This window comes from Anser brachyrhynchus (genome assembly GCF_964034855.1).
Source record: "Anser brachyrhynchus genome assembly, chromosome: 7".
NCBI classification, from domain to species: domain Eukaryota; kingdom Metazoa; phylum Chordata; class Aves; order Anseriformes; family Anatidae; genus Anser; species Anser brachyrhynchus.
In genome coordinates, this window is record NC_137701.1 from 10,621,695 (window position 1) to 10,644,771 (window position 23,077).

The 23,077-nt window shown below is 47.8% G+C and overlaps 1 protein-coding gene across 18 annotated transcripts in view; it reads right to left on the reverse strand.

The window, feature by feature from the left end:
- LRRFIP1 (LRR binding FLII interacting protein 1) overlaps nt 1–23,077 on the reverse strand; it is a 104,839-nt gene that overhangs the window by 47,096 nt on the left and 34,666 nt on the right. For 7 of the 18 annotated variants that reach the window (XM_080598754.1, XM_080598755.1, XM_080598756.1 and 4 more), the window contains exon 2: nt 12,471–12,557. In XM_080598754.1, coding sequence (XP_080454880.1) covers nt 12,471–12,557 — 87 coding nt within the window. Of the gene's footprint in view, nt 1–605; nt 689–1,208; nt 1,254–2,620; nt 2,669–6,443; nt 6,462–12,459; nt 12,558–19,845; nt 20,487–23,077 lie in introns of those variants that run through there. The other 11 variants (XM_080598766.1, XM_080598765.1, XM_080598750.1 and 8 more) reach the window with 6 other exon arrangements.

Below are 23,077 nucleotides of genomic sequence, written 5' to 3' on the forward strand. Positions count from 1 at the left end.
CTAGCGGTTGTTTCTGTTGTGTTGCTACCAAACATTGCTCCAGACCATCAACACACGCTGCCCCAATAGCATTAGCTGTTCAGAATTAAACTGCTTAAATTATCTCCACAATTGCAAGAGCTGATTATGTAAAAATCTTAACTCTAGCATGTGTAAGGACAAGTACTGTACTGGTATTTTGTGAAAAAGCATTTAAAGTTTTTCTCCGGATTAGCACTGGGTACTCTTCCTTCCCACAACGCAGCTCAGGGCTTCTTCCCAAATTCTCAGTATCAACAAACAAACAGGGGAGTTTCCACGGTGCACACAAAAAATAGCAGCACAGACCATAATTTTGGCTGAGTACTTCCTGCAACACCGGCGAGAAGCAGTAACCAGAAGGGTATCTGTAGTCACATGCTTTGCTTGTGTTCCTCATCAGTGAATGCAAATCTGACAGATCCCCTGGTTCAAAGAATTACTAGCCAAAATGTTCTTGGGAAACACATGCACCTTGAACATGGACAGTGGCACGATTTTGGAAGGAAGACGTTTTCAGTGAACTGAGAAAAAAATGCAGAATAACCACTCTGGTGGTACAGGAGGACAGCACCATCGATACACACACATGCACACTTAAATTGTACAATTTACCAACCCTCAGGCTTCCACGGCTACCCACTGACATGCGCTCATCTTCATCCGAAGCCTAGCAAAAGAAAGTATAAAGACAAGAAACCAATGAAAAGAACAGAAATAACAGGCAGTGATGTAAATGCGGGTGGCTTTGATGGGACAGAAGGAAAGAAAAGGCTTGCAGAACAACTATCTAATAAAAGGAGTGCATTAAGCTACAAGCAAAAACTAAATGAAATCATACCTTGCCCAAGAAACATTACCGAGCATTTTACTACAGGATGAATTACAAGTTTGCTCGGCCATTCCTTGTTCTATGTTCTTGGCCACAGCTGAATAAATTTACATTACACCCTCCAAGCAGGTTGTCTCCCCCACCTCCCTCTCCCCCCCCTTCATTCTCGTGCATTTGCAAAAGCTCCTCGGAGTGGCTGGGGAGAGGGCAGAGCAGTCAGGAAGTGGTTTTTGGTGGTTTATTCAGCTGGGGGGGGAAGGAGGATGCTCTATTTTTTTCCTTTTAAAAGGAACTGCCTTATATACGTCTGTTTACTTAAGGGGAAATGTTTAGCTACAAAGCAAAAGCAAATACTAACCGAGGCATTTCTTCGGGCTCTACGGGAATAACGCTCACTGTCTTCCTACCGAGGCAGCAGAGAAAAATAAAAAGTGAAGTGTTGAAAGGACAGACACACCAACACAGAGCCTTCAGAAAGACACAGTGAAACTTACAGAGTTTAGGAGTCAGTAAGGTTAAGCCACATAATGGAAGGTGACACCTTGTCAAATCCAAAAAGCCCTTTTCCCTTCGTTGTGACCCCAGCTTTCTTCCCCTCCCTTTTATTCCACTACATACTGTTACATTTGCAGTAAACGTATGCAGGGACTTATTTGCATCTCAAAAATCTGTTTACGTGATCGAGTGCATTTCTCTGCATCTGGGAATCGGTGTACTCACAGGGCCTTTTTAATTAAGCTTTCTGCTTTACAGTCCTTCGAAACCTGGAAAGTGCTGTAGCATAGCGCTGGAAATGCTGTAGTAGATGCTGCGTGTCAGTAAATTGATTTTACATGGAATTTTTGAACAGTGGTAGGAAATGAGGGGGGAAGTTTCACCATTGTAATTAAGGGTTCTCACATCTGAACTGATTTCTAAGCTAGGGAATTACTAGTAGCAGGGAGCTAAGCTTACCAAACGAGGGTTTGAAGAGACTTAATGGCTTATCTGTGAGACTGGAGCATCTTCAGGTTGCTCCTTGTGACAGCAGATTTCAAGAAGGCATGCACCAAACCGGCATTAATGTTGGCTAATTAGCAAAACTCTCAGGGACTTTGAATGTTTTCCCCCCCGCTGGAAGTGAGCTGTTTCCGAGTGTTCCATTTCGCCTTTTTCAGCGTGCGCGATTCATCTGGCATCGCTGTTAAGCGATGCCATGAACTTCAGACATGCCAAGTCAAGGCCTTCCAGCCCTGTAGCAATTCCTTCACCCCACATTAGGGCTGTTAAGAAGTCAGATGGTGCTAACAGCCAAGTCTATACCTGAGATGCTAAGCCAACTCCAGCGGGAGCAGCAAAAGCCAGCGTTGCCACAGTGCAACTGGTCATGGCTCTGGAGAGCGCCCGGAGCAGCAAGTACAAAGATGACTGAAGCAGCACAGAAAAAACTTGCCCAAAATTTAACTGAAGACAGATTTGAAGAGACTCACATTGCAGCAAACCCCACAAGAAATAGAGTGAGTGCACATATTCCTTGTGTGAGGGGCTTTAGTGGGTCTGTAGGCCAACCTTCAGGTGGCAGGGTCTGGACAGAGGTCTGGAAAAAGAGATGGCTCTGCCCAAACCCTTCCCCGTGTTAGGCCATGTTTCAGGTATTGAACAGAAATCTTTGTGCTAAGGGAGGAGTTCACACTTCCAATGTATGGAAACACCTGCTGGGGGGGTTCAGACTGTCAACCGTACAAGAGTTCAACACGTAAAAGCTGGTTAACCATGTCGATCGAGGCCTACCATCCACTGCTCGATGTCGCCCCATTTAGTATCCAGACCATAATATTTCTACAGACAGAAAAGGGAAAAACAGAATTTAGATGAGAAAGGCAGATACTGACATTGAGACATGCATTGCCAGTGGATTCACACACAGATTGCACAGACATGCCAGGGACAAGGCCCGCCATGCAGCACGTGCCCAGGAAAAGCTTCCAGGCAGAGGGGTGTTCACGGGACACCTTCTTACTTCTCAGCAGTGCAAAACCCCAAAAAACAGCACTATGGGGAAAGGAGCAAAGGGTGTAATGAGTCCTGAGTCCCTGACCCACTTAAGTCAAGACTCATTAGGAGGGAGCTGAGCACAGAACACTTTCAGGAGGAAAAATGCTGTCAAATCGTGTTTACCGCACAGATTTGCCAAACCGGGAAGACAAGTTGAATAAAATGCAACTAATCTCAGTGCATTCTTATTCACTGTTTTCAGAACTCCACAGATCTCCTTTTTGTCCACATTTCCATCACCTTGGCAGCAGTGCTACCACCAGTGATGGCAGCACAGGAACCTCTGGGACCCTCTAGAGCTCTGTGCATTTCAGTACCAAGTGCCGTAAGTTTTCCTAGCAGGCTGTCTCTTCTGAGCTGATTCTCAGGTCGTATTTTCTCGGCATCACGTTTGGAACTTCCCACTGAACTTGCATTTCCACCAGACAGCAAATTGTTCAGGATCAACAAGTTTAACAGGCCTTTTCTTCTGCCCCAAACACGCACTTGGACTGCAGTTTGCATTCCTAATGGGAACTCTAACCCTGCTGCGTGAAGGAACATCACCGGACTAAAGCACAGTCACCAGATGGAAATCCTGCTTAAGGAAGTATAGCACGTGTCTAGGAACGGTTCAGATTATGCATTTTGAGGTTCATGTACCTGTGGAAAAAACAAGCCTATACTTGCCTGCTTTCTTAGAGGCTTGAGGAGGCAGGAGCATCAGCAGTTAAACCTTAAGTAACCACCAGAACTCAGAACCTTGTTCTGTTTTATGCTCTGTAATTAGCTCTCACTCAATGGTATTAATGTAATTTGACTTTCACTCCTAAAAAAAACCCTATTTATTAATAAACGAGAAGGAACATCTGAGCACTTTATGATATTGCATCACTTCATTCCTACTTTAGAGCTCTTCCTCATTAGGCAGCAAAATGATTTTCATTTAAGGTCATCTTCATTTTCATTTTGACAGCTTGAAGGGAAGGAAGCTGGTTATGAGGTCGAAATTGCAGAGAGTTGCTCGATTAGGAGGACAACCTGGACAACCTAAACTGCACAAAGACCTTTGAATGCTGTCAGGTGTGAGGTGAAATTGGGAAAAACAATATTAGAAAGCATTTAGGCCAATAATTTGAAAATGGGAAATGAATTCACTGCGTTGCAGGTTGAAATAGTATGCGAGCATCTCTCTGGAAGAAGAACAGACAACAGTTCAAGGTATCTAACCACATCCCTACGAGGGCATGGAAGCGTTCCCTTCTTCTTTCCCTGTTAAAATCTGTTTGTGCACGAATACATCTAGCAACCTTCTACAATGCCGAGCCAAGTTGCACTTAAATGAAATTTCTCCCTTAAACTACATGAAATTAGAGAGCACTGCATGAACTACTGTTTCTCCAAGCTTACGTGCTTCCTCACAAGTGCTTGGACTGGTTACTTCCAGGAAGAACTGAAATGTGCATGTGACAGCATGCTGTGCAATTACGTTTTACATACATCATGTGCTGCAAATGAGCCCAGTTCCTAAAATTATATGAACTCCAGCTGGTTGGGATTGTAGACGTGAGCAGAACCTGCAGATTATACTTGGTGGTAAATCAGATCAGGTAAAGCCTTATTAAAGGCTTTCTTTCCCCCAGATTTTCTGACACTAGAAACAGATTTAATTAAAAAAAAAATAAATCATACAACCAGTGGAAAAACACCCAAAACATCAGTATAAAGGCAGGGAACCCCTTCTCACACCTAGGAAGGGTCCATAAACATGCTGATGGCTTTTGTAAGGTCTCCTACTTCCTTTTCCTTCCCTCTGTTCTTAACTTCTGACATGGGCTTCAGAACTCGGTTTCGCAAAAGGGAGATGAGGAAACACCCCTTAAAAGACTTGTAAGGCACGAGTTAAATTCCACTTACAGTCTTTTTCTCCACCCTTTGAAGTGACATAGCAATGTGCCTAATAGCCACAAAAGAAAATTGTTAATGAATTAGATTTTTAATCTAAACAGCACATCTCACACTGGACTCAACCAGCAGCATCTGCCATATCAGCTATTTTGCCCCATCAGCCACTTCCCAATTCTTTAAGTTGTCTGTTCTGCCCAAAGGGGCCTGGTTGGAGTGAACATATAGGTTAAAGGAGGAATAAATGCTAAAGGCTATTCATCTGGTCTTAAGTCAGATGTCTCTGTCACCCTCAAGTTCTCCTCTACCCTGAGAAGTGATACTAAAATTAAATAATTAATGACATTAATACCATTGAGAGAGAATTCCAGATCAGATTTGCTCACTAAGTGACAGTGAGACTGCTAGACTTGCAAACTCACTACGGGATGTTGTGAAGCTAACCCACTTATCTTCTCATCCATGTCAGGACACCAACAGTAAACAACTTCTTTGTTTCCATGGGGCTGCGTATGTACCAGGAGATTAAATTAGTGTTCATAAAGGAGACCGATAACAAGCCTGTTGATCCACGGGAAGCTGTTAATTTGATTCACTCGGTACACAGTCAACTCCCCATATAAAAACAAGAGTAAGATGTATTTGTCACCAAATGAAGCGAGTCAGGATTAAGCACTAGAGCACATGCTGTGAGCAGAAACCTTCACACACACAGGCACTTAAAGGAGAGGTCAGCATTTCCAAAAGCACACGCACTGCTATACCAAGCTAGGGAAACATGCAGCGAGGGCCAAAGCAAGCAGACTGGGGGGGGTTTAGGACACGTTTATCACTCAGCAAGCAAGCAAAAAAAAAAATCTCAGAAAAATTCATTCACTGAAATGGAAAATGGGCAGGCTTAAAGAAGTGCATGCTTTGTCCCTCCCTGCAAAATCTCTTTAGGGCTATTCTCCTCGCAGGAACCACACAGGTCGCGTGCTGGAAGTGCAGAGGGGCCAAACAGCTTTTGGTACAGGACAAGTGACCCCAGTTAGAGCTATGCTGATTATTATTATTATTAGCTGAGCCACCTTTTTGAGCTACAAGGAGGAAATTGGGAAGAAATCATGCCTTTAAACCAAGGGGGAGAGTATTAAACAATATAAAAGTGCTTGTAACTTCTTGGTCAGACAGCAGGAAGGCCGTGCACTTTATTTACAGGACGATTACAAATTCAACCACCGTATCCCTGATTTACTTTGTGACTTTCTGCAGGCAAAGTCATCTCAAAGTCACTCCTCCTGCTGGCACCTGTTAGGTGCGTGCCCAGCCGGAAATATTTCCAGCGATACACTTGGCCTTCAACAGCAACGCTGCTGTACAGTGACACGGGAGCCACCCTATTTGCATGCACCGGATGGTTTGCAGAACTGCTCTTCTGCTCGTTGCTTATTGCCAAATAGTCACTGGGAAAGGTTATATTAAGTCCTTGACCAGCCATTTTATGCAGGTCACCTTCCCCCGCTCCCCTTTATTACCCACCCCACCAGGCTAGGGGAGGAAAGGAGATGTAAAGGCTTGGAAATACAAAGCCTGCTGGGCATCTTCCGTTCTTAAGAAGTTTTTCTGAAATGCTAACAAGACTGCTAACGTGAGAAAACACGCATGCAAACAAGAATGAAAGAGCAAGCCCTACCTTCTGAACTTGATAGATCTAGGGAAAAAAAAAAGGAAAGGAAAGAAACAAGGAAAGAAAAGCGAGCGTGAATGGATGAACAGTAATGCGATGTTCCATAAGCCAGGCTAGAGGGAAAAATATCAATTATGCAGAACATAGAGTAAAACATGAATACAGAAAAGTACACGTTGAAATCCTGTCAAGCTGGGTGAAATGAAAGCAGGGTTCATGTTCCAGGCCTCCTCCACATGCCTTGCTGAAATATGTTCCTGTTTGCCTACCTGCTGGACTCCTGGAGGTGCACAGACATTTCTCCCTGGGCCTTGCACTGGCCAGAGGCTGACCCTGTGTAAGGCAGGACCTGTTGCCTTTCTGACCCCACTCCTTCAACATCACAGATGCCCAAATATTCACCTGAGGTGACAGCCGTGCATCTACCACCACAGTAAAAGCAAACGCAGCACTGCCTACAGAAAAGCTGTCCTTCTGTTAAGGGCAATACCAACACCGCACATCCTTCAGCTGTGTGCGGGACAGTGTCAGCATATTAAAATTACAGCTGCTCTAACACAGCTGAATTTAGCTGAAGCAAATCACAGCACTGCCCTCAGAACCGCCAGCTGCCCGGGTAAGCGTCGACGCTGAATAAATTCGACCACCAGCCCCCTGCTCCGTGAAGATGAGCCAGGGGAAGGGAACGTTGCTCTCACTCCAGCCCTTCAGCTGGTCAGAAGATGGCAGGGAGGTTTGGCCCCTGTATTTTGGGGCCAGAGGATCCTCGTCATCCACTGCTCTCCTGGGCCACCTCAGGTGAACCCTGAGCTGGGAAGCAAAGCGCCCTCCTTCCAGTCGCTGCCTCGGTGCCCAGATCAGGTTCCCCTTCGTGATTGGGAAGGACAACTGCAGAAGCCAACTTAATACCTCAGGAGCATTAATTCCTATTGCTAGGAGCACAGAGGGGATAATTGAGACCCGCACTGAAAGGCAGCGTTCCCACACAACTAATCACCTCGCTTATCTGGTGCTAAGAAAGCCTCTAAGAGGAAAATGAACTCAAGCCTCCCACAGTTCCCAAGAACACAGGGGCTGATCTGCACACGCAGAGTGCTTTTCATCTGCACGGGAAGCCAAGCACCGCAGCTTTACAGGTGGCTGTTAAACCTTTAGCTCTGCCATGGATGTGTCTCCTACGCCATGCTCCTTTTCAGTACACCTTACCAGGGCTGGCTAACAGGCAAAGCCAAGCTTGAGGCAGACAGCAAACGCTTGTACACGGATGCTTTCCGAGCGCTGTTCCGTGGCTCTGAGAGAGCACCACGCACGCCTTTATTTTCCAAACCCGACACTTCAGGCTTGGCAGAGCAGGTGCCCCTGGTGCGTGCAGCAGGACACAGAAGAGGTCTTGTGTCCAGGACCCAGATTACGGGTGGCTACGATAACAACAGGGCCCTTGTTCAGGGCCGGACACCGCAGAGCGGCAAAGGGACACAGGGACAGAGCCACGTTTGTTGTCCTCACTGTCACAACCTTTCACAAACCTGGGGTTTCTCGGTCAGCCGTTACATCAGCTCATCTCTGAAGCGACTGATCTCTAATCAGTGTACTGTCCTTGTTAGATAACACAGAAGAGGAAAAAAAAAACCTCTTTCAAACAGTCCTCTCCATTGCAGGTATGCCCCCCACTAAGAGCTTAACAGCCAACAGACTTCTAAGCAGCCACCGGTCTTAAAAAGCACTTTCCTCTCTTATGGTATCACAAAAATGTGCTTTGCCCACAGTATTAGTGGCAGGCTCTGACTGACGTGGGAGAAAAAACACCACCACAAACTATTGGCAATGCATTTTATGCCACCAGAAGCATAAATGCAAAGGAGGAAAAATACATGCAAAGTATGCCAGGGAAGGAAACTGACAAAGCAGCAAAGGCAAATTTTGTGCTGAAAAAGAAGCGAGGAGACCAGCACACTGCACGGGCCTCGAACTAAAAGCCCAGGCTCGTCTGCTGGGTGAACTGGCATGCGGGAATCTTACCCTGCAGATTAGGGAGTGGGAGGAGAGCCTTCTCTGTTCACTTCAGGCATTAATATTGGCTTAAACAGTGGTCTCCGAGTGTCAGTCCTCGAGGAGACATTTCAGTCTTGCCAGCAGCACGCACAGAAGGTACTCCTACAGAAAACACTCTCCACAGTTACCCCTAATGCTGCAGCTTTAAACTGTCTTGAAACATAACCGTTGGATAAATCTTGGAAAAAGGGCTTTAATAAATTTTATTGCAAGCTTCTACAAAAAAAATCTCTGCAGTTTAACCTGGTAACCCCGCTAGCATTAACAGCTTGGTACTCAAAGAAACCGAGCCAGCTCTCGACTTGCTCTGCGCCGTGAATGAACAATAAATACCAGCACGCACACAAGCGTTTGACTCAGCACCAAACACAACCTTGCAGCAGGAACCAGATGGACCAACCTTCGACTCAGCAAGCATTTAAAGAGCACGGCAGCGGGGCGGGGTCAGCACAGGACCTGTAGGTGCCGGGACTCCTATCAGCTGGGTGGTACCAGTGGCAGGGGACTACGTGCCACCACCTCTGACAGTCACCCACGCGGCTGAGCAAGGGAATTGGCATCTGCCTCTCCTGCAGTGACTTACTGTGTGCTGACGGGTGCCAGAGAGCCTGCAGCAGCCTCCTGCTTAATCGTTTGCATCTCTGGTGGCTAGCAGCAGCAGCGGCAAGTGGTGCAGAACAAGTTCACGCAGCTGTGTTCAAGTACATCTGTGCCTTTCTCGGAGCCTCCCCATGAGGAACCTCGCTCTGTTAAATACACGCGATTCAAGACTGACCACTGCCCTTGTCTTCATAGAGCAGCGTAGATCATGGTTCCTGTGCTCGTTTTCTTCCAGAAAACACTACCTAGCTTACTTCCCTGTTATACTTGCATGTGCGCTCTCCTTACCTTCCTCTCCCTGAGAGCACGCTGCCGCTTGGCCCGAGATGGTATCGGGCGATGAGATGAAACCACCTTCCCAAACACACCTGGGATCCTGTTCCACCACTGAACACTGCAGCAGCCTTCCATCATAGCTTTCCCACATCGCACAGCGCAATTCTTTCCTCCCAAAGCCCATCTATACCTTAAATCCCCAATTAAATTTACATGAAACAAAGGCTGGTCCTGCACCTGCAGCAAGCCTGCTCACCACCACCTAAACCCAGGCTGCCTGCATGAGCTCCTCACCATACACTCCTTTGAAAGGAAAAGGACTGGTCAATAATGTGGCTGATAACAAACAATCTTAATTTCCAGAAGGGTCACCTGTGCTGAAATTTCTGCTGCCGGCTGTGTGCGCTACATTAAGTCAACCCTGCCCAGAGAAGAGCTTGGTATGGTATCACACACTCCCCACCATTTACTGGTGAGCTTTATTACACGGCTGTGACTAATCTTTGGGGCACTCCTCACATGTGGCTACATGGTCCTTTAACAACTTTCTAATAAAACAGCTGCTCCTTCTACTACAGAGACATTTCTAAGATAAAGAATAAAAATCTCAGGTACCTGGTGCATTTGCATTTCCATCAAAAAGAACATGAGTTAAATCATATACACAGACTCATGAGGCAGAAGTTATCCAATCCTTTTAAAATTAGGAAAAATGAAGGAGAGATTAAGAAATATCTTTACTATTTGATGGTGGGCAGGACAGGAGCCAGCCTCTAGTCCAAATCCAAATCAGTAAAACACCCTATTTCACTGCCAGTGGGAGCTATATTGCCATGTTTATAGCTTGTAATAGTAACATCTGGAAACTTTTAACCTACGCCAACAGTATACATACATTCTCAAGAGATCCATGCTCCACCAGAAGCCTGTCAGAGCATGTACACTGCTTGAAGCATGAACAAGTACACACACATGCAATAAATTTATTCATTGCTTTTTAAATCCCATAACTGGCTCTAAGAAGCCTTCTGAAGTAGTAGTGCTTAAAGCTCTGGTTGTTTGACATGTGTGAATGTGCTATTTATTTCTCTGAAGAGTTTGGGAAGGAAAATGAAGATTGCAGACAGCAAGCTATCAGGACACCAGTATACCACAGTATGTTCTCCGAAGAATCAGCTGCCAAATCCCTTGTGCTGATTGCTATTCAGAATTTTATCTGTGTTCTCTTTCATTATATTTGGAAGATATTTGTGGCAATGAAAAGCTTTGTGCAGCCATCCTCATTAGCTCTACCTTGCATCTGGGGGCTGAGATGAAGCTATGTGAAAAATCTAGGGAATATCCAAGCTTGCGAAATATTAAGCAAGTGTGCAGTCACAGTATGTAATTTATGCCAGTGAATTACAAAACAGATTGTAATGAGTATCTAGGTTAGCTTGCACTGAATTCCCTATGTTGGAGTGACACCCTGTACCATTCCATTTCCATCTACGTAAGGAGATTTTCACCAAGTTTTCAGATCAGTTATTTGTGGGAGCACACAGAATCTTTGCAGGCTTTAACTTCCATACCAACATTTCAATTTACTAGGACGCTCTTTGCAGCATCAGCTTTTAATCTTGAAGGGGTCATCAAGGCTCATTAGTGTCATCTGCAAATTAGATGGTAACGCTGTCACCTGCCACGACACCCATACTTAGTTCGCAGCCCAAACAAAACACCTACTGTTTGCCTGCTGGAGCTCCCAAGGGCTGCTGAGCAACCCCATCGCTCAGGCTGCAGGCACACCAGGATGCCTGACAGTACAAACGCTCATCCACGGTGCAGACCTCGTGGCCGTGGTCTGGGTTACAAGGAGCATCCCTCAAAAAGCAGCAGCTGTAGCACTAAAAGGATCCTCTCTTCTACAGGCACCGTGCTTGCAGCAGTGCCCCCCTGCAGCTCTTCCTTCTGGTGTGTTTGCAGGAACATCCAACCCCGCTGCGGCTGCGGGGTGCTAAGGCACATCCAAACGTGCCTCAGCTAGGCGAGGCACAAAGCTCGGCACGGGCAAACTGCCCACCAACTTCTGTTCCAGGCTGTTCTGTTCCTTCTGTTCCTTCTCTGCATCCCAAAGCACAGACGTATGCTGCTTCTTCCTGCATAACCCCTCCTCCAAAATCTTCTTCCCTTTCCATCAAAACATATTTTACTTGAATAAATTATATTATGATTGCTGGTGACCCTGCTAGGTCTACTCTGCTGTTTCATTAAATTTCACTTCATTTTTGTTCATTGGACATCAACAAATGCAAGTTTTAAGCCCTGCTGGTTGTTACCTCTGGGTTGGTCTACCTGTGCTCCCAGCTCCATTCTAATGGCACAGTCTAAGCTTCTGCGGCTCCAAAACAAACCACTGCTCCCAGCTTCCTGGAGTGGAGAGAATGCCATGCAGCTCAGCTCCTACCCACCAAAACAGGAGCAGAACTGGCTGTTTTGGTCTTTAGGATCATTCATGACTATTCCTACACTGGAGGCCCATGATCTCCCCCCACACTGACACCTAGCTTTGCTGGTCCTACAAAAACAACTAGCTTTTCCAAGGGTTTTGGGAGGCTACACTGAGGATTTCATCCAAACACGCTGGAGTAGGCAGTGTTTTACCAAATCCGGTTTCCACCTGTCAGCCCCCAAATTCTACCTCTGCCCACAGCAGACCATGATTTTTATGAATAGTACAACCCCGATTTCACAGCAATGAAGTGAAACGGCTTGCAAGAAGAGAGCTACAGGAGGGCCAGGAGTCTCCCTCCCTCAGTATTTCCAAGGAAATGTTAGGAATTCACCCCCAGTGCGCACACAAACAAGCTGCATACCTCAAAGCTTAATATTAAACAATGGTTATGAGCTAACCACTAGTGTTCTCTGGGAATTGTTATACTGAATTATTCACTGAATTAAAGCTGTTGCCACAGTCCCTGTTTTTCCTGGCGATTTTATTTGCTACCTTACGATAGCGAATAAAACTGAGGCGCACCAGCTCCTCTTGGACTGAGGTCTCAGCCAAGCACAGGCTAACCCTTTGTTCCAGGCTCTTGGATCGTGCCCCCAGCACCTCGGACGTACCTCCTTCTGCTGCCGCTCGAGCTCCTTCATTCGGATCTCCCGTGCCTCTGCCCGCGCCGCTCGCTTCGCCGCCAGCCTCGCTTCAGCCTGCGAAAGGAACACAGTGGTGAAATTACAGCTGGGCGATCCGACGCAAAGCGCGCTCGTTCAGCAGGGCCCCAAACACGGAGGCTGGACTCGGCAGGGCTGTAAACACACCTGTAGGAGTTAATTCCCTCCTGCAGGGAATGGCCCTGCCTTCCACAACTTGTTGTGCTTCACCGGCAGGTAATGCACCCGCGTGCGGGCACTACCCCCGGTTAGCAGCTGCCTTGAACAGCGCCCCGTGCTTCTTTAATTACCATTTGTGGGGCTGGAGAGGAAATGCTGCTAGGGAGAACACTGCCGGATTGATTTATTTAAGAAAGGCAGGTCTTGCTTGTTAGGTTTTTTTTTTTTTTCCCCCATGCGGTGCAATTGTTTTTTTATTGATGAGTTAATTGGACCCACAGCAAACACATTACGTGCTGTTCTTCCCGACGGCTGACATGGTGTGAGCACACAGGAGGGTGCAGCGGCTCGGTGAACGCTGCTTTTCAGCGCAACTACACACAACCAGGGCTGGAACGATGGAGGCAAGGGAATGGGGATCCTGAGCAAACACACCGGCTCATTCTGAGCATCCAGACGTCGCCATTTAAGCCCAAACCTCTCTGGAGGGGAAACCTGCTAAGAACAGGCCTCCCACGAGAGCTATAGAGCTTCCTCATTTCAACGGGGTTGAAAGTGCCAGAACGGACTGGGAAGGAACATTTTTAATAATCTGGTTTTAATCCCAGGCGAAAACAGGAAGCCTGATGTGCAAAGTCAGCTCAGCTTTGGTCCGGTGGGATTGCGAGCAGTGCATCCAGCGTAATTCAGGAGGACTCGGCAGGGAGCAAGGGGGATCCCGCGCTCTCGTCATTCTAGGAGGGCACCCAATTCAACCCCCCTGGTTCTAGAGCTTCTCCCTGTAAGCAAAGCACCTGTTTTGGCAGGAAAAACTACAATAATATACAGGTCAAACATACAGAAAGTAAGAGCACCAGCTCTTTTGCTAGTACTCCTAAACAGAAGGAAAGCCAAGAGAAGAGAGGAAAAATAAAGGTATCCTGCCCACCCCCCAAAAATGTTCAACCACTCGGACCAGGAGGAAGAGGGCTACAGTTTTCAGGTAACAGGGAAGGACTAGGGAAAGCCAAGCACAAGCTCGTGTACGGAAAGTCTGAGATCCCGCAGTGTTGTACATCTTAAAACCTCATCAAAAATAACAACAAAGAATCTGAATTAGACAGTCCCTTGGAAAAAAATGTATTAATAATAACAGACACACAGACAGCAGACATGTTATGTATCTATAGATCTTGGGGACTGTTTCAGCTCCCTGTTGTGCAAATACCATACATTTAAATGAAAGCGGTTTCTAATCTGTACACCTCAGACACCTTCAGGTTGGGAAACCACTTGCAACACCAGAAAACCTTCTCAGAGGGTAAAAGCGTCCACGGCAGAAAGAACCAAGTGTTGGCTCAGCTCTTTTCGGCTCCTAGTCTGAATTTCGAGGCAATTAGCTGTGCACTGGAGAAAAACCATGAACACACCTGTGCACCCTACCAGGGATGGAGGTACGTACCAGGCTGTGAGGTCTGCAAGTTTTTAAGGCAGCCACTATATAAACATGCTCCAAGGCATGAAATCACAGTGCTGGAAGAAGTATTGGATTGACTTTATGTGATCTCTTTACCTGAAAAGAAACCTAAAGAACAAGAGGCAGCACTGTGAGTGCAGGCCAGCCTCCATGACAAGGACTGCTGCGTGCTGCCCATCGCCAGGGGCTGTCGGGAGATTCCTCTGATACCAGATTGCAGCAGCCCTGCAAACATGGACCTGTGCGTCCCAAGGAAGGGGAATCCTGCTCCAGCTAATTAAAGATATTTGGAGAGAGATAGGAAACGGAAGCCACAATTCCTTCAAACAACGACTTTGACTCCTATGAGCTTAGAGAAGCAATTGTTTGTGCTGTAAGTCTGAAGAAATATCACAAAAATGAAAATAAACAGCAACAAAAACTTAATCTGTACATGTATCTGGAAATTGTATGCTAAAACCCCAGGTCTGGTGTTGGTGATGGTGACAAAGAACATCAGTGCAAGTTATTGGCTATATTTTCCTCATATATAAAACAAGGTACTCCGTAAGCAGAACATACCACCCAGTACACAACTGCACATCTTAACTTCCCTCCTGCCAGGAGCGACAAAGCCAGGATTATTTGGATGTTAAAATGATTGTGGGTATCTTCCTTATGAATTTCAACAACCAGCTGATCTCCCAGATTAGAAACACAGCTGTATGTAAAATGCAGATGCTGTGCTTTACACACATACGTGTGCATTTCCCCATATGTTCTCCTTGTATGACAAGGGCCAACGGATTTACACCTTTGCTAGCTGTACTGCAGAAGAACACATCCTCCAGAACTGAGCACAACATACAATGAAACGAAGCAACCTGGAAAATGAAGGAAAAAAACAATATTCCAAGCCCTCCCTGAGAACAAGGCTTGCCAGTTCCCTAGATACCAGCACTGACTGCAGTGATTTATTCTTTTGAACATCCCGTGAAATGGCACGTTACGTATACGTGCATATATAGGATACATTTTGGTTTTAAGTGCAATCCATGGGGAGCCTCCAATTTACTGTATTACAGCTTTGAAGCCCTCGCCTGCTCATACAGAGCCAATTTTCAAACCTTTAAGACATGCAGGAGTAAAAATACATTTTCCTTTAGTATCTCGGATTGGCTCACGTCCTGGAACTAGCATATGTTTTTTATGAACTTTGTCTTTCCAGGACCACATGGCTCCTCAGCATTAAGTATCTGTCACCGCAAGCAAGGGAACAAAATATTCCGGATCCTTTTAAATAGCTTTTGAATTACGATTTTTTCAAACCTAACAAATCCTGCCATTAGCACGTACCTACTGGCACCTCTGTAAGAAGCCAACACAAGGTTATCCCACCCCGAGCACTAATACTTCCAAGTGACTCGCTCGTGTGGCACCAAAGCATCACAGACGCTTTCTGGCTGCAGGGGCCACGGGAGGTCTCTGCTCCCACCCCCGAGCAGCGTTGGCACCGAGCTCTGACCACACTGCTCAGGGTTTTGTCCATCTGGGTCTTGAAAACCTCCGAGGCTGGAGGCTTTGCAGCTTTTCAGGGCCGCTGCTTTGATGCCTGGCCATCCTCATAGAGACTTTTTTCCCCTCCTGTGTCGTGTCAGGACCCATCCTCTCCCAGTTTGAGCTCACCCCCTCCACGCATCCCCCATGAAGAGCCAGCCTGTTGGCTTCTCCGTAGCCTCATCTTACATAGCGGAGGAACTAAGGGCAGCCTTCCGTAAGCCTGGTATTTTGCAGCAAATTCCACGAGTAAACTGACCATTGCACTTCAGATGTGTTCCTCAGGGTGCCTGGGTGCTCTCCAGTGATCACTGAATTGTTTCCACCCCGGTTCACGACACCACCAGCTCTTTTGTGCTGGATGAAGGCAGTTTGCAAGAACGAGGCCATCCTTCCCTAGAGCTTTCACATCCACAGCGAAGTGAGACGACACGTGGCCAGCAACATGCAAGGAGGACAAGATTCCCATGGCATGACAGATCGATCCAATAAGCAATAACCCCTGGTGCCAGCCACGCTGACAGCGCTTCGGTTCAGCATGAACTGAACACTTCCAAACAAAGCTTATTTCGTTACCTTAGGCAAGGTCAGTTTAGAAGGACTTTTCGGCATGCCAGACGCTTTGAGTTCCTCTGGAGGGTAGGCAACAGCTTCGAAGTACTCGCCTGTACCCAGAAAGTTGTTACCAAGGAGCAGCAGGTCAGCCAGCGGCACAAGCTCCATGTCTTACCGCAATGGTTCCCAACCCTTCATGGCTGAGGCTGTCCATGAGCCTTTGGAGAGTATTTTCTGGCAGTTTTCCTGCACAGAAGCACAGCCCACCTGCTGGCAGCAGCAAAGCCAGGTGCTGCAGACACACGAAGGATCGTATCGTGACCTCCACTGCCACTACGGACTTTAAGCAAAGGTGTAAGAGGGTTAGATTTATTATGGACCTCTTCCTCAAAAGCAGGAGCACGACTCAGCTTGTCTTGGTTCATCAAACCACACACTTGGGCTGCATTTTTGCAGTAATAGCTCTCTGCTATAAATACCTCGGTTTCTTGCACACCCTGCAAAGCATGGCGTGAACTCGGCCTTCCTCCCCATGCTGACTGTCCCAAAACAGGCTCTGCCTGAATGGCCCTGGCCTCCCTCCAGCCTGAGCACTCCCACACCAGACCCGAGTCACCTCGCCCATACCCCGACAAGGGACACAACGCTGCTCAACACACCTCCAGCAGTGATGAGCACAGGCAGACTTTGAAAATTTGGAGTACAAAAGCTAAAATGAGAGTCTTGAGGCTGCTAAAATAAATAGCTGTTCAAGGGATTTGAGATGAGATAAATCACTAAGACCGAAGGAAGCAAATCTTAGAACCATCTAAAATTCACTACTGACTCCGTGAGTAACGCAGGCCTCATCAGAAGTGACAGATCACTGGCAAAAACATACGAGTAAGAACACAAAGCCTAATTGCACTCATTAAAGAGCTTTTGTAACTTCCCTTTTATGAAGCATTGCGCATCTGACAAAGATTGCTGGCGGCTTCAGCTGAACTGTGTGTGTCATCCAAAAAAACCCGCAGGGGCTTCTGCAACGCCCCGTGGGCAACACAAGAGGAGATGACAACCACGCTGCCGAGAGGAGCGTGGAAACCCACAGCAGCTGAAAAAGAATTGCCTTAATTCAGGGAAGTCGCTGGAACTCTCCAAGTACACATCCTGCATTTTTGTCATTGCAGTGCAATCCCCCGCAGTGATTTATAGCTGCGAATGCCCTGCGAAGTGCGTGTTGCTTTTGCCTGTCCTCTTGCTCTGCGCCCCACAGCCCTGCTTAACGCTCGGTTTAGTGTTCAAAGGAAGATCCAGCCCTGCGCAGCAGATCTTTATCGTGCACGAAGGAGTTCAGCACCTTCAGCCCCGAGCAGCCTGCGACCTGCTTCGTTACCGCTGTGCGACACCGTCCAAGAACAAGCAGACGCTGGACACCAGCCAGGCAGGGCCAGCAGCGTTTCCTCCCCCTGTTTGCCCCACGGGGCTGTGGGGAGAAATGGGAATATCCACAGCTGTGGGGTCAACCTGTGCTGTGCCCAGCGCCGATGCACGAAGCACAATGCTGGCGGAAGCGGGGACTTCCCGACCCCGAGCGCGGCGTCCTCTCGCCCAGGGAAGCTGGATGTCCATTATCGTCCCGATGAGAGAATTATGGAGGTGACTTGGTTAGGTAGAGGCTGATGACACACATCCTGAAGGTGTGCATTCGTGAAGCTTTTCCTTTCTGCAGCGTTCAAGGGTTCATTGTTAAACTGGAAGCCCCAAGAAATAGCCAACAAAGGCAGGAAATTATGCTGCTTTTTTGAGCACTGAAAAAAATTATGTTGACTTACCGCACAGCTACACGCATCGAAGGTTTCAATCTATACAAAGCTCTCCTTAAATCCAACGTTCTCAAAATGATCTGCTTCTAAGGCTAAAAATTAAGATTAGTTTTGTTTTTTTGTATTTTGTGGAGGGCTGAAGCGTTTGTTAGCTTGCCAGCACAAAACCATATTCAGAAAGCTCTCTGATCCCAATGCCGCAGACATTTTAAGACATATGTTTGCCCGACTAAATGATACCTGCAAACCCTGCAACAGCTATTACATATTTCTGTAACAGCTATTCTCAGGCTGAGTTTCTTGCCAATGTGCTTCAGACAGAGCCAGCAATTCGCATTTGCTGCAAGCACAACTTTTCATGGGTGCTGCCATCCCGGTCCTGTGTTCTGCAGGTGAAAGCTTTTTCCTCAAGCGTTGCACAACGGTTCGCTCCCTTTACGTAAGTCACATGCTTCATTAGCCAAAAGAAATCTGATAAGGCTTGTTGTACTTCTCAAAACTGTAAGGCTTATTTGGACAAGCAGCACCTGACTTGCAATATCCCCATAGTGCAGCAGGCGCACGTATTTACCGCAGTAAACCCGCAGCACTGCTGTCCTCCACCTCCTCTCCACTCGAGCAACAAGTGATGGAAACCAGCGAGCTCCAGGAGCTGCCCCTGAATCACCACACGCTCCTTCGCCCTGAAACGAGGCTGTCTGGAAATGACTTCTGTGGTTAGAGGTCATTCACCTGCATTTTTTGCATCCCAGTTGGGATTGTAAATAAATACACTTTGCACCATTTGATCATCTGATGGCGAGCCTGTGAATCACACAGGGATTGCTCAGCCCACATCCTGCCCAGCTTACCTTTCTCTTACATGCAAATGGCTCAGAGGGCAGCAGGTTCGCCTAAATATAAACCAAGGATTCCTTGCTAACCACCACCGACCAGCACCACTCTTTAGGCAGAGAGGCCCATTATGGACTCGTCTGACAGCTTCCCTCTGAGCCACGGGGTGACAGCGAGGAACGAGGAATGGGTAGAGCGACAGCTCATGTCAGCAGCTGAGAAATCCCTCCTTTAAAACTTCATGCAGGCACAGGGCTGCTTTGAAACTTGTAGGAAGCACAGAACCAATTCAGCTGGTGCTATCTGCTTCCATACCAAACTGAGCAGTGAGCAGCTTACATTTTTGTGCCTTATTTTTGAAAAGCCTTAGAGAATTCCCAGCCTTTTGCAGAGCTAGCTGCCCGTGACTGTCAGTCAGGGGCAAAACCAGGCACCTTACTAGCTGCAGAGCTGCTGTGAATTACACACATGCCCAAAATAAGGCTAAATACTCATAGACTGTTCCAAATCATAGAAAAAAGACACATGCAAAAAACCGACGGAACTTTCTCTAAGGATCCACGATCATTACGCTTGAATTCAGGCAAAGGCACAGGCAGCTGCAAGTGCGGGGCAGAAACCTGTAGGAAGCAACCTCACAACACAGCAGTGCCGAGCAGCTCAGTAAGTGCCCAGGAACCTCACGGCAGGCAGCTGGTACTTGCTGTAACAGGGACTGCAAAGTACCGGTGGGACTACAGGCGCCGTCCCTGCTGGGCTGAAAAAACCCAAACCACGAAGGGCTGTTTTTTAGGCACGTTCAGTGCAAACGCACACCAGCGTGAGGGGAGCTGACTGAAGGCTGAGCAGCCTGGGGAGAGCTGAACGAGCACAGGTGCTTCCCCTGCCCCGCTGTGATTTTGGGGCTGGGGCAGCTGGGGAGCCCTGGGCAGCACAGCAACCCTCCCTCCCTCCCTCCTTCTCCCCCCGCCTGCCTTACCAGTTTCTGAGCTTCTGGGCTCAGGCAGTCTGCTTCCGTCTGCATGGCCGCAGTCTGTTCTTCTCATGAAAAACCGAAAGAAAAAACAGAGAGTGGTAACATATATCCCCAGTGCTAATCGCTAGGTCCCTGCTGGGGGGCACGCAGCCCTCCTGGCGTCCCTCGGGTGCCGACACGAGGCTCTGACACCCCGGGGACAAAGTCCAAGCCCGGTTCCTCGCTCGCTCCGCGGGCTGCTGGCGCTCGGCTCTGAGTCAGCAGCGTGCGCGCAGCAGCGACAGGCAGCTGCAGCCCCGTCCCGAGCCGTCGGGCTCCATCACCAGCCTCAGGATGTCACGAGCAGTGCAGCAGCTCGCCCGAGCACGCCTCGGGGTTTCCTTGCGGGCGGCAGCTTCCATCGGGCACGGTGCCAAAATCTCCCCCAGACCCAGGCGGCTTTGGCGGAGCAGCTGTTGTCAGTGCTAACGTAAAGCGCTTCCCTTCAGCAGTTTATGGCAGAGAACGGATTGTGAGGGTGGTTTCCAAGCTTCCCGGGCTCACAACCTCCTTGACGAACACCAGCACCAACTGAAACTCCCTGCTCAGTGCATGTCCGCCCTCTGGGCAGCACATCCAAGCCTCTGAGCACGCTGGAGATAACACCCAGCAGCACCTGAACTGATGCCTACATGCATCTATTCACATGGCCCGCATTTGCATCTCAGAAATAAACCACCTAACTGTTGCTAATTTGCTGCAATTATATCAATACGGTGTGCAGGGTTGTGTAGAGCTGAGCTTAAAACGAGTGATCTGAGCTGGATGCTCCAGCATGGGCTTGATTATTTAAAAAATAGCAACTTGTTTGCCTTTTTTTTTTTTTTTTCATTGTTGAGTATGTAAAGACAGGAAAAAGCATCTTCTAAGTCTCAAGGTACTGCAGAGTCAGCAATCAGGAACATTGGCTGGACAAAAAAAGGGAATTCTGTGTTTCAAGAGGTCTTTGGTGATGAACTAGATGGGACTAAAATGTGCTGGGGGGACACAAAAAAAATCAGGAAAAGAATTAGAGAACACAGGTGTTTAAGCAACACTAAACAATCGATGCCTCAAGATCTACCTAAGAAAATCTGATGAATAGAGCAGAGACCCTGTCTCCAAAGACATTAGTGCCACCTCGATCCCACCCGATTTGATCTCAGAAGCAGAGGCAGGGCAGGGAGGGGGACCGGAGCGCCAGCAGCTCCTTGCAGCCGCTGAGATTCCGCAGCAGCAACAATAGCAAACACCACGAGTCATCTCTTCCTGGCACCGGCTCTTCTCGGGCTGCCGAGACGCAAAACAGGGCGCTCCCTTAGCAACTAAACCCTGCTCGCTCTTTTCCTGGTCACCGGCAAAGGTTGGGACCTCGCGCAGCCTCCACCCAGCAGCTGAGCTCAGTTTTTCCATGAGCTGCTCACCTCGCGCCGAGAAGCCAGCTCTTCACCCTGGCAGAGCACCCTGTTCCTGCATCTTCCGTGCCGCTGACAATGTTTTAGCTAATTATGGAAGCGCTGGCACTATTTTGCATTTGGAGGGTAGGATGCTGGCTGGATTCGTTGGCAGGCGCTGGACACAGCCACGTCCCATTGCTCCTGGAAAGGCTGGGCACACGCACGGGGAGGCTCTGCAGGTGTGAGGCTGATTCTCTGCCTTCCATCCGACTCCAAAGCCTCCTATTTCTGGAACCTGCAGGTATTTTTTCCCCTTAACCAGTGTTTTGCTTCACTACAGGGTAAAAGACTCAATCTTGCTTTAAAAAAGAATATCTGAAAAAAGTGAATGGACTTAAGTCTACTTTGAGTGTGTGCATAAAAGCAGAAAGAAATTAACAGATCTAAATAATACATGCTCCTGTGAAACAGGAAAACAATCACACGCCTCAAAGCTGTGTATACATACAAATATTAACTAGAAAAAGTCAGGCTTAAGCTACTGTGGAAGATGATAACTGGAGATTCAAAGACACACAGCTGCCTTGTGTTCAGTTTCTTCTTGGTAAAGACAAACTCGCCAGGATGCACTACAGGCATGCCTGCACAGCAAGACGTGAAACGGCCAGCAAAAGGGAGGCCCAGCACACGTCGGATGCAGCCCAAATTCAGTACAGACCAAACATCCCTAACTTACATTTAACACCCACCTATTTCACTTCCCTGAGCAGCTTGTACTGAAATCAGGAGCCAGGCCAACATATCATGCTCAGGAAACGCTGCCCTACTCAGCTGGTACAAAACACACAGCCCTAAGCCCTTTATTTCAGCCTGATAACGCTCCTGCCTGCCACATTTCCCTTACCCTCTGCCAGTAAGGGCAGAGGATGCCAGGAAGTCCCACTGACCGGAGGAGAAGCGAGTACTGCAGGTCCTTGCATGACCCAGGAGCCCAACGCGGAGCAGAGTGCCTCGCTCCGTGGCTGCAGCCCAGCGGTGCTGCTTTTCTCAGCGTCCTCGAGTCCAGCACAAGTTACCTGGGGCTCCCCCGCAGCACTCAGCTCCTCACCTTGGTGCAGAAGAGCCAAGCAACGCAGAGACCCAAAAACCAAAGGCAGATGTGAAGCGCACCTCTGGGCCATGGCAGTTTGCCCCACGGTAGGACAGGAGCCAGGCCCTTACGTTAGTTCTGCAGGAAAAATGTCTGTCCTTACAGGCAAAGGTTTCAACAGAGAAGAAAAGGAGGTGGACGTTAACTACATCAATCTGAAGCATCAGAACTCAGCATGAAGAAGTATGCTAAATTTTCCGGTAACTTAAAATGTGTAATTTTTACAGTTTTCTTGATTAACAAGGATTAGCCTCCACTCGCATTTATTGGCAAATCTGTGCAGTTTTTGTAGCATCACTGTAGTTTTTTGTAGTTTTGTAGGAAGACACGCTAGCGATGCAAGTACTTCCCATACAAGGCATAAGTTACTGAGGAACCCCACACACCTTTTTCTGATTACTTCCAAATCAATACAGAACCCGAGATGTTTGTTTTCATTTGGTTTACTCGAGAAAACACTTCATGCCTCAGGACAAATCACAATTAACAAGAGCACTACGGACCTCCAGGTTGAACTCGAGGACCAGGTGGTCATTCCCATCGTCACCAACTTCCATTTCTCAGCGATACGGAGCTGACAGCGTCCAAAACACGAGCTGGGGCATGGCTGGTCTGATCTGACACACAGTGTGGTTCATTTGGTTTGGATAGGCCAGCAGGTGCTGATGGA